General features: G+C 36.1%; 1 protein-coding gene across 1 annotated transcript; it reads left to right on the top strand.

Annotated features, from left to right (window-relative positions):
* The first annotated feature begins 7,874 nt into the window (after nucleotides 1–7,874).
* Nucleotides 7,875–11,892, top strand: lysmd4 (LysM, putative peptidoglycan-binding, domain containing 4). The gene is made up of 3 exons (XM_032550473.1): nucleotides 7,875–7,953; nucleotides 9,415–9,677; nucleotides 9,758–11,892. Exons 2-3 carry the CDS (start codon nucleotides 9,429–9,431, stop codon nucleotides 10,256–10,258), a joined length of 750 nt encoding a protein of 249 aa, XP_032406364.1. The 5' UTR covers nucleotides 7,875–7,953; nucleotides 9,415–9,428; the 3' UTR covers nucleotides 10,259–11,892.
* The last annotated feature ends 889 nt before the right edge of the window (nucleotides 11,893–12,781 follow it).

Genomic DNA, 12,781 nt, shown 5'->3' with positions numbered 1-12,781 from the left:
TGTGACTGTGTAAACTTGATTAGTACATGGTGACATAAGAATATTAAGACAAGGAAAGCTAGCCACTAAAACAACCCCCAAAAGTCCCAGATATTTCATTTTTACATTTACAGTTCATTCTGGCTGAAAAACACTAACAGCTCCTTCTTATCCAAGGTTAAAATAGCTTATGCCCTTGGACAAAAATGGTAAAAGCCACAAATACAGATGGTGTCCCAATCCAGTACTATGCCCCAAATGTCCTAGCCCTGGTACATAGCTAAGGCGAGGTTATACAGAGCCTCAGATCTCATAGGACTGGAGTGTTGGCTCAACGTCAATCCTAGTAATGAAACCTGACACACTGGTGAGGGTGGTGACAGGGCAAGGTTATGTGTCACAGTTCGCTCATGGCCTGCATTAAGACCAGAGCTGCCAGACCTCTGTCTCATGTGAAGGGTCACCCTTAGGGTCTGCAATCCAAATTAATATACCCAACTACAGTTCCATGGCACCTATCAGCAAATTTTAATGTCAGTCTTCCCCGTAAATCTCTTTGTTGCCTAAGATTGTTCCCAGAGCACCACACAATTTTTACATACAATCAATGGAAGGATTTTTTTTTTAGTAAACATCATCTTAGCACCGTTTACCACTCATTTTATTGTAGTGTGTTCAGTGATGTTTCTGATTGCTGTGATGAAAAATGTTGCCAGAAATACTTATTTATTACTAGATAGACAAATACAGACAAACACATGTTTCTCTTAAAGCTTTACAACTTGTAAAAGTTTCAAATAATACTGCAGCTAAAGGCCACCATCAGTTTTGCAGTTTGGTATGGGGTATTACTGCCTGAGAACTGAGGACGCTGAGATGACGTTTAGGTTTGAACGTCCCTCTGCTGGTGATGGATTGTTGAATTAGGCCCTTCTGAGTTGTGAATCATGTTCACCTGGGCAGTTGACGTTTAATCAATAAACATCTGAACTGTGCCATGACCCTTAGCCATGGGGATTCAATTTGGTTTCCCCAACACCGACCGCTGCAGGACACCTGCGGATATCTGAGAAAAACATCTAGTAATCTCCGCTTCATTTTCAACATCTACCCACCGCATGCAAACAAAAAATCCTATGCCCTATTCTCTTACAGGTCAGATATTCAAGGTTGTCAATATTTTCCACACAGCCTAGCAAGTGGTTGTAATCAGACTTGTGTCAACACTTCAACAAGAATGAAAATAACCATAAACACTCTGCCCTTTTAATAATGCTGACGTTTTTTCTGGTTTCTGTTCATTCTGCTTAAATAATTTTGCAAAAACTTTTAATAACAATGTGTTCCATATAAAACATTTAATAAAAAATATGATATGTATACATATGGCCACTGTAATATATGGATATTCTTGTTCACTCTAATATAGTAAGAAAGCCTAAATTCCACAACAATTAGTGCCAGAAACATGAAAAAAATATTCTAAAAAGCTTTAAGTCATGGATGCTTTCTTTCTTTCTTCTGTAGATTCTGAAGATAAGTCATGTCAAAAAAACAGTTTTACATCAGAAATTTTTTTTTTCATTACATCACAATAAATGTTGCTGAAACTTTGAGTCTATGGTTAGGTGAACATTTTCTTTTGAGTTTTTACCAAGGTCTTCATCCACCAGAGACTAGTTTTTGAATGAAGATGATTGCTGTCACAATGTTTCTGATCTTGCCTTGTGCTCTGGCACATCAAAAATCTAATCAAGACTTACGGTACATTGGTCAAAATCTAAGGAAATGAAGGGGGTGTTCAGAAACATCAAGTGCTAATACATCTTTGAAGTATGTGTGTCATTTTTGATCCACTCCTGTTCTGAATAGTGCACTTGTATTGGGATCAGACATGTGGAATTTCCAATGTCCTATTCCACTTCAGCACAGTTTTGTTAGCTTTATGATCCCACCATTGTCTTGTTTTATTTATTTATTTTTTACAGCGGTTGAACTTACTGTTTGGGAGAGAAATTGATAAGTGCACCCAAGTCACCAGATAATTAGCTGAATTAATTAGAAAATACAGCAGACCCTTCAGTGTCATTGTTAACATATGTCATGCCAGACTAGTGAATCTTCAATTGAGTAGACAATGTTGCAGAACAGGAGATGAAGCAGGAATATTTAAGTGATGTGCAGTATACATGGTGTGTGCAAGCTTCTTTTTTTTACACAGCATGTCTAAAAATGCTCCATGTTTAATACATTTGGTACTAATTTTAATAGAGCTTAAAATCAATATTCAAATAGGACTGTTCATTGGTTCCATAAAGGCCTTATATTATTTTGTATACAAGCTATATATATATTGCTACATCTAACTGTATTAAAGCTGAAATATTAGTCAAATTGTGGAGTAGTAAAGTATCAAATTGGCTAAACAGTGTTATTAAGAGCAGAAGGGTCTATCACGAGGTATAACAAAGCAACAGTAAACCAAATAGAACAGACCTAATCTGGTGTCAGGGTGTAACTTCAGGCTGCCACCAAATATTTAACAGTTAAGCTTGTGTACCATTAACATGTGGTGTCATTCTAGTCAAACACTCTGCTTTCCACTTGCTTTTGTTGTGCAAGATGTATATTTTTTTCTTTTTTGTAAAAGTGTAGTTCTTTCACTTCAGAAATATTCAATATTTGTAAAAATATTTCTCAACTGATAAAATTATAAAAAATTGATTTTCTTTAGCCCGACACATAGGAACATGATATAATATGGTCATAAAGCATTGAGTTCAGAGATGTGGTGTGCATGAATGTTTCACCTCAATAAATATTTAATCTGAGTAGTTAAATCATTTAAAACCAAACCCTTTCTGGTGCTCGGCAGACAACATGATTTCCTTCTCTATCTGCTAAAACTCACTCCCCACCCTCATCCTCCAGTCCCCTCTCCCTCTCTTTCTCCCTCTTCTTTTCCCTCTCTCTCTCGTTTCTCTCTCCATGAGCTGGACAAGCTGCTCAGTGGCCCTGAAATATGGCGCATCATGCCGCTCTGTTGATCATCGCTCGGTGCTACACCCTGAATCTGAATGCAATGTAAATGATATGATGATTCCCTCTGAGGCAACATTAACTTTACCATCATTCAGCTTTTTTGAGTGCAAAGGTTGACTTCATGAGACAATCAAGTGTTCTGCCATGAGAAAATGAACTCAGCAGCAAGCTCCACTCTAAAGCAATGCAGAGGCCATACTAACAAAGTACAAAATATCAAAAGCAATGTTCTAGTCATTTGATTAAACTGTCAAATAGCAAACAAACACAATGTCTGGAATTGTTGACTTTATATTTTAATCAAAATATGGTTTTACATCCTGACATAAAATTGGATGTTTTTAGTTTACAATGCTACTTTGTTGACGAAGTCACCTGAATGCCATTTGTAGTTTCCACTTCAATGACATAGGTCAAAATAAATAAATACTTGGATGGTATTATATCATGTTTAAACAGTCTCACTTGCTGTTTATCCCTCTATCAGTCACAAATCAAGGCTATCCAATTCAGAGTGAGCTGTGTGTTATATTAAAAAGTGGTGGTTATGAAGAAACATTGTGTGGCCTCTTTGGCAGTTTTGTCCAAACCTTTCAATGTCTTCTTATGTCTTTAGATGTTGATATTTCTCAATTCAAGAAACATTGTGATCCCAGGATGCATAAAAATGAAATATATATACATACACCTTGTTTATGATGTGCATGTATGATTGATATTATAATATCAATAAATATCAATGGCTCAAACCAAAAAGGTAGACATCCTTAGTTGAGAAAGCCACACCGTTTTTAGATGGCCAAGACAACAAAGCAACTATTTATGTTACAGTGCTTGGAAATAGTTTTTTTCCACGACAGGTGCAAACAAAAGCAAAATAAAACTGGGTCAAAATGGACAGCAAGTTAAAATCCCCGCAAGGAATTTGTATGTTCTTCTTTTGTACTCTGACTTCCTCCCACACTCTAAATAACATGCATGCTATCTTGGTTTTTCTAAAGTTCTTACAAGAGTCCTGTATGTCTCTGTATTACCCTTTGCTGAATTGCAAACTATGCAGGGTGTGCACCGTCTTTTGCCCAATGAACCCTGGAGACAGGTATCAGCTCCGTCCCCCTGCAATCATGTGGATGCACTATGGTGGAGTTGTACCTTTCTCTACAGAAGGTCTTGGGTTTGAATCCTGGCTGTGTGTGCAAGGATTCATGCGTGCACATGATGGTTTGTGTCGTGATGCCCTGACTGTTGATCAGTCCAAGATGTAACTCCAGTCAATGTGGATTTACAGCCCTCTAACAGGAAGACAAGAATACAGGGCTTGGGTGGAACTGCAGATTTATCCTGCCTTCTCCTCCCAACCTGAAATAATTTCCTGCATTTTAATTGATCCGGGGACAGCAGAAAACAGGACTCAACCAGGGCACCATTCATGCCTGAACTGGCACTGACCACATTTCCCTCCTTTGAAAGGTGCCATTTAGGCACCTGCCATTAAAACTGAAGTAATACCACCTGAGCAGAGTGTTGAGGTGCTGATCACTGGAAGAAACCTGCAAATAAAATCACATTATGGGTTCATCCTGGTTCATCATTAAGATGTACTGCATGTGTACTGTGTATAAATATTACATACATGTTCTGTGGGCAACTAAATGGTTTAAATTAAGTTTTTAAATACATTTCAAGCTTTGGATAAAGTCTCAGTCTAGTTTACCTTCATTAGCACGCACCTTGTGGAGTGTGACTCAATTACTGTTAGATTACCAAATCACAAAAAAAAAAAACCAACTAAAAAAACTTTGCACACTGTTCACAATTGCAAGGTGAGGTGCTGCACTCTAATGTGGCTATGGGGTGCAAAAAGAATGACTGACAACTAGCTTTCTGAGATGGTCAAACATAAATGGTATGAAGGATATTGATTATCAAAGACAAGGAGAAAAACCTTTGTGAGCTGAATGCAGAATGGTAATCATATTTCAAATTTTACAGCTCATGCAAGAAAGTTAGATAGTATTCTCTCCAGAGGTTGTCTGTCATTTTGACTGGTAGTGTAAAATATTAAATAGTATTTAATTTTTATTCATTTGAACTAATATTCAAATTGAACAAGCTGAACAATGAGTCTGTCATCACACATCAAGCAGATGAATGTAATATTTTCTCTACAGTGACATAAACCACCGTGGCTAATTACATATAAACAATTAAATAAATTATTCTACTTAAATTATGACAGATTCACCTGCTGTGGTCTGAATGTACCGTCTCACAACGTCCTCCTTGTCCGCATGGAACTGAATAGCGCACCCACGTAATCAAATGTCTCAAAAGAGATTGCTGCAGAGGCTCTTGTCACAAGATTTTGAACTTAACTTTCATGGGCGTTTTAATGTTCTGGAGGCTGACACACTGAAGAATGAAATTACGGGTGCCACTTCAGCCAAATCAGGGAACATTTATCCAGTTGAAGTGATTAGAAGTTAGCAAGACTCTCCGATCAAGGGACTTCCTGATCCTGCAAGCACTCGCTTCATCAGGAGGAATTCCTACTGCACACATTCCAAAGCCTCCATAACTCAACACACTGTCAGTTCCTGGATAGTGAGATAAACGGAGTATGGTGTCCAGGTCTCATATGATGCTCAGGTACTTTCATCAGAATATTTCTTCAATTGATTTAGTTACCTATATTTGGTACGTAAAGTTGAAAATGTCTGCACATGTGAACCAAATGGTCAGAAATGTAATCTGTTATCTATCAAAATGGCAGATAACCTTTAGATCTTTCCATTGGCATTTTAAGAAAGAAAAAAAAAACTGTCAAAGACAGAATATGTTTAGCTAACATGACCCATGATTCTCTGCAATCATGGGTTGTTTCAGAAGAGCTGAACCAACTTCTGTGGATTATGCTTTGTTTTTATCAAAATTATTTAGTCCTGAGAAATCAATTATCTGAAATATGTCACTTTTGAAATGCTGGCCCAAGGTCGGTTTAAATCTCCATTTTTCTAACGTCCACTAGAATCTGCTCAAAGATGGACTGAACTTTTCGTTACTGATTAAAATTTAAAATTGCTTGCTGATCTTCTATAGGCACATAATGCTGCTCCATAATCTGTAGGCAAATGCTACTGTGCCTTTTTCAAATTCTCCCCTTTTCTGGCAAAGTTAACATGGGAATATAGTTGAAAATATTCACACAGTCTTGAGGCGAATACAAACTTGTCCAATGATAGACATTTAAAAGAAACTAACAAAGAATTTAGTGAGTTATGTCTAATTTTCTATGTTGTCTTCGGTGGTAAGAAGTCTTGAAACAGACATCTATATTTAGCAGTTTTAAACCCAACATCTTCAATACTGTGTAGAATAATAAATGTATGATATGACACAAACAGTAGCCTTTAGCAAAAATCTAAAAAAAATGCTGGCTATCTAGTAGCTCATTTGAAAGGTCAACACCCCCACCTAGTGGCCAAGAAAGGACTCACCAGTAGCCTGGTCTCAGATCCTATGACAGTCAGGTTCTAGCAGCCCCTCAGCCCAACTCATAAATGAATGTAATGTTAAATTAAATACATGAGCTGTTGTGATAGTGATGGTGGAGAGCAGAAAATAATTTTAAACATGATACCTGCTTTAGCAGTAGGTCATTCTGCATGCACAGCACAGCAATGAGAAGAGGCTGTGACTAAGAAGATTGTGTGTCTTCTGGGCTCTGTGCCCCCTCAGATCATTGATATCTCTGAAATTTCTTGGGCATGATATGAAACTGCTCCAGGCAGTTTTAATTATACCTGCTGTTGGACCTGTTTTGCAGTAGTTCTGAGTTGGGACGTTTTGAATCACTGTTTTGTAGAAGTTAATTTGGCAAGGGAGTTTGTGTGTCTTAGCTGGTGTGCCTTCTTTGAGACATACATCTGTTTTCAAAGCATTTGGTGGAGATATGAGATGATCAAATTCACTATGATAGTTATTTCAAGGGAACCTAAAACTGTTGACCTCTTACACCTCCACTAAAATATATAGAGAGGTACTTTATCTTTGCCACCTTTTTAAGTCAACAACCAGATCCTTAGATTATTTGATGTAGGACAGCTGGTACCTGTCTGTGTGCCATACTGCAAGACTGTTGATATGTTCTCACCAGGAGGTGTGAGTTTTCTTTTTTTTTGTGGGTTGACATATGGCAGTGCTGACAGCTAACTTCACTGAAGAATACTCTCTGTCTGAGTGTGTGTGTCACTTTATGGACACAATGAACATATATTGCCTAAAAAGTTGTAAAGAAAAGTTTTTATAACGAGATAACAAGACTTTGATAAGAAGAATGAACAGAATAAGATCCCTATTCAAAAACGTTATAGTGGTAATACTTACTTTTTTTTACACATTTCATTCAACTGGTAGTGTTTTGAAATATTTGTGTGTACTGAAAGAGAGCTGCAGTGTCATAATAGTGATTATATTTTATGAATACAAATAGTCATGTGTGCAACGTTTTGATATTAGCACATGGTCCTAAATGAACAAGAAAGTCTTTTAAAAGTTTATTATTATTATTATTATTATTATTATTATTATTATTATTATTATTATTATTTCAACAACTATGGAGATGCTGGTTTTACTTTAAAGTAAAACTTATATGTTATTTTTTTATCGTATTTTGTTTATTTCTATTAATTATGATGATTTTATTCACATATTTAATGTACAGAAAAATGTACTTTTTGTTCGATATAGAAATGGCTTGTAATTTGCAGTTGGAGTCCAGGAGGTGGCGACATTGCATATTTCTTCGATGTGACAATCTGGTACAGTTCCACGAAAAAGTGGGCTAACCAGTAGCAACAGTAGCAACTCGTCCAGAGCTAACAAGGCCAACCGGGAAGGAGCGATTTGCTACAGTTGCCAAAGCACAAGGTAATGAGGTACAAATTGTTTAATATGGATCTAAAGAACTAGTTACCCTTAAATAGAACGTTTCCTTCTGGTGTAACTACCTGCTCAGGCTTTATTTGTGCCCGAAATAAACAGGTCGATGTGGCAGAAAGTTCGCCAACAGATCAGGAATAGCTAAAGCTAAACTTGTTAGCCAAAGTTTGTGCTGCATTCAAATGCTCCGCTAGAGCTCCGGGAATTTTTCCATTATTGAGTTGACTTTTGTTGTCACTTAATTTTTGTCACGTATTAGCGCCCCAAGGAGCAAATGCGATTGGCAATTCAAATCACAGTAAAGCCTGTTTTTATGTGGTTATAAATATGCAATTTAACCTTTTGCGGGTAAATTATCATCATATATCATGTACGAATAACTTTGAAAGTCCACGGGATGCTGGTTGAATTGAATGATTACCTGGAGCTTTTAAAGCAATAATAGGCGTCTTAAATTAGAGTTGTGTGCTGTGATATAAGTGAATAAAGTCTGGTCATTGTTTAATCAAACGCAAAGCTAAATACTTTATGATGAAAATCCATAAATTACCACATGTCAGCAAAATGTTCAAACCAGTGGTATTTCAAATGAAGTATTTTATTTCAGAGCATTGTACCTACAATCGATACCAAGATTCTGTATGTAAATTAAAATTGATACAGTTTTTATAGTTTCAACTATGGGTTAACATACAAAAATGTTGTCCAACAGTTAAAAGAAAATAAAAGTACTTTGTGATGTAATTGTGAATAAATTAACTCTGTTGGATGGAATTTAGATGTTGCACTAGCTAATTAAGCATGCTCACTTGTACCAAAATCAGATTTGAATTTTTTTTTGTTATTTAGGTTATATACAAAATAGTTTTTGAGGTAGATGTCATGTCATTGACCAATCTTTTTTATTTTCTGTATGTTTTGTTTTTGTTTTACTAGTCTCTGGAAGACTTGTCAAATCTGTAGTTGTAGCTGTATCTTTTATAGTAATATTTTCCAAATGCAAATCAAATATGTATAGTACTATGTATATTTTGTGAAAATATGCTATTAACATTAGCTGAAAATGTACTTTTATTTTGTAAGATCAACTTCAGGCCTCCCTGTTGGTGTTTTTATAATAATCCACAGCAGGTATTGAGCTGCTCTATTTGGGAAGCATGTAAGACGGTTAGTATGACCACAGAGATGTGAAAATAAACTGATCTAAATATAATTTGCTGTATTCCAAGATGAATCATAGTTGTGTGGTTGTTTATAACAAATAAATTGCCATATTGCTTAAAAGTTGCTTTTTATCTGTCACTTGTGCCAGCCCAATATTTGGCAAATATGCTTTCTTGTACTGAATTATTACATTACACAAATTCAATAAAAGGAAATAATTTAAATGATGAGGCTGTGAAATCTTGGAGTAACCGCGCTGTAATGATTTGGGTTATTTATTTACAGGTTTATGTGTCGTTATGTGGAGGGGGGAGCATGGCCCGCAGGCGTTCCAGGCCCCTGTGGATGTTCATGCCAGTGCAGACGGGCAGGTGTACATGTTCAAGAGGAGGACAAATGAGTCCGCTGTGTCCTCGGACGATGAGGAGCTCAGCCTTATGGAGGCAACGCAGATGAAACAAGAAAGCGTGAGGAATGTCCAGCTGCTGGAGCGAGAGGTTTTAGATGGCGATAGCCTTAACAAGCTTGCCCTGCAATATGGCTGCAAGGTAAAACAAAACAGATGATCTTGTAGCTTTCTTAAATTTTTTAAAAACAAGGTTTCAACAGGTCACATTTATATCCACAGGTTGCTGATATAAAACGGGTTAACAACCTTATGCAAGAACAAGATTTGTTTGCACTGAAAGTCATCAAAATACCAGTTCAGAAGCACAGCTTTTTGACAGAATCACTCTCAGAACAACATGATGCTCAAGAGGACGTACCTTGTTCCGGTCATGATAGAGCTCCATTTGAGCCACGTGTGCAGGATGTCACAGACTTTCTAATGGAGGTAGACAGCGATATGGACAAACTGATTCAGACCACAACTGATCATGAAGAAGATTTCTCAGAAAACGCTGGGAGATGGAAGAGATGCGGTTTTGGAAGAAGGCGTGTGATGAGTCACGGCGCGGACTGGGGAATCCAGTGGTGGAACGCTTTAATAGCCATGCTGTTAATAGGGATTGTTTTGCCATTATTTTATTTGATTTACTTCAAAACTAGGGTCAACAGAGTAGTCTCACCAACTGTTTCTCAGTCATTTGTCTCCTCTTCCAACACACCACAGACACACAGTAGCTAAACAATTTTATGAACCTGGAGAGATGAGGTGAATAAAAATCTATAATCCTTTTATATTTGAGTAAAATATAAAAGATAAAAATAAGACTGAAGCTAAAAGTCTTTAGAAACAGGCTTAAGAAAATTTGTGTCTGGATACCAACAGTGAATTTCAGTTAAATTAATTCAATCAAAACTTTATTGCAATGAAAATATATTTAACCTCTTACAGATTTCTTTGCAAGCTCATTTTATTGTCAGAAAAAAAAACCCCACCCTGTACAAAGAGAATATTTGAAGAGGGTGTCACATATAATTTAATTTAATACACTTCGGGGGAAAAGCTTTCCAAACCAACCTGGCTCTGTGAAAACGTAATTCCCCTTAAACCTTATAACGGGTTATGCCTCCTGGTTATGTTGGCAGTTGCTATCAGACAATTTAGTACTTTGAAAGTTAGTTTTTCGATAATCACTGTTATGAGGAAATTTCTTAGATTTTTCTGTACCGAATCTGTTTTTAAAGTAAACTTGATTTTCTTTTTCTTTTTTTTTTTTTTTTTTTAGAGATTCAGAGGTGAACTTAGTGGTGTGCTCTCAATCATTGTCCAAGTGCACTTGAGCTTAATGTCCTGAGCTGATGGCAGAAATTCTTCCTCAGGATGAGATAATTCATGATTTCATCAGTAATGTTAAATCATTCAGATCCTAAAACAGTGAAGCCGCTCCCAGACCATTACACCACCGAAACAGCTCTGAAACCCTTTCCAGACTGACGAATATTGTCATGACAAACTTTGTTTCATCTGGTAATGAATTCTTTACAACCAGACATGATGTGGCAGTAATCTGGCTTGGGTATGGTCTGTAAAACTGAATGTACTCACTAATGTTAAATTTTTCTGACCATGAAATTGGTTTGATAACTTAAAACATTGTGACACAGAAATCTCTAAGAGGACAAATAACTGTTTCACAGCAAATTACAACATGAAGCTTGATTCAGATCCATTAGTAGCTTTCTTGAAGTGAATTTCAAATCCTCCATACAGCTTCACAATCATGAGCATGTCTCATCTGAATTATATTAATTAAACGTTTTAGATCTATTGCACTACAGTAAGATATTAGGCTTTTCCACCAGGAACAATAAACTTGAGCTGCTAAGCTGTCAGAACTATTCAAGTTTAAGCTGTATTTAAGAGATTTTAATGTATTCGTTTGTATTTGTTATTTAGCTGCCATAATGCACCTCATGCCTATTTGTCCAGAGCCTGACAGTGGTAAGTGTGATTGTTTACAGTAACTAGGTGTGCAATATAAGTAACCTGTTTAATCTTTATCTTACATCCTGCTACATGTGAAACAGAATGGGTATATTTTTAAATAATTTATTCATTGATAATCAAAGCCACATTAAGTGCCTGACGACTTTCTCTTTGTGAGTTGAGTTTAAACAGCCTGAACAAAGAATGAATAGGTGCTCAGTTTCACTGGTTTGTTTACCTTTTGAAGTGTTTCAATATAAGACTGTTGTTAAAATTAGATTGATATCTCAAATACTTAATGTTTTTAGCAAAATTTACATGGAAAATTGACATGTGTGAAAGTAATATTGTTTTCTGCTTGGTCCAGATTAAATTCAAACTGAAAGTGGGAGTGTCTAAAATTTTCTCTGAAATAGTACCGTCTTCAATGCATTAGACATCGGTTCATATAAGATTTGCTTGCTATAATAACCTTGTGTAAAAACACTCAGGTATCACTGTGTTAACAAATAAATCCTATGATCTAATTGGCCTTATTACACAGAAAAAAAACAACTTTACTGTTTTTAATATAAGGTGGACTAAAATAACCACAATAATGTTATCTTTCACCAATTCTTGTTTGCAATGAGAAATGGCTTCAAACACCACAGTTTGTCTTTGTTGTCATGTGAAGGAAAAGTGCAGTAACTTTTCTGCTGGCTGACAGGTTGAAGCTTTATCATCTGTCTGTTTTGATCAATAATTAATTACAAAAATATGTGTGTTACAAGCAGTACTAAAATATATATTTAGTACAGCAGATTCCATGTCATTTGCTGGTGTTAGATTAGTGTGATTACTAATGTAGCTTAATTATTTATTATGCTGATAATTAGTTAAATTGTAATAATTCAGTTAGTATTGATTCTCACTTACATCTAATGTATTCCTCCTTTAATTATGCAATAGAGTTTCTGAAAAAGAAATAGTTTTCCTCCCAAATTGTTAAGAATAATGAATAGAAAACTATGCACCGTTATCAATAGTTACACCTCCTTCATTTAGAAATCAAGGCACAAGTCAGCACTAGATTTGCATGGAACCTAACAATTTTTTTTTAATAACAGAAGAGCAACTCAGATTTTTAGCTGTCTTCATCTTTTCAAAAGATGAAGAAATTTGAGCAGGCTCAGAACTGTAGGTTTGTATGGTAAATTCCCTTTTTAGCTACTGAATATGCATGTTTGACTGCACTACTTCAAACAGAAGTACTAGAAGTGAGGGGGGAAACAAGCC

Source organism: Xiphophorus hellerii, chromosome 2 (genome assembly GCF_003331165.1).
Source record: "Xiphophorus hellerii strain 12219 chromosome 2, Xiphophorus_hellerii-4.1, whole genome shotgun sequence".
Classification (NCBI taxonomy): Eukaryota; Metazoa; Chordata; class Actinopteri; order Cyprinodontiformes; family Poeciliidae; genus Xiphophorus; species Xiphophorus hellerii.
This window is presented reverse-complemented; position numbering and strand designations above follow the sequence as displayed.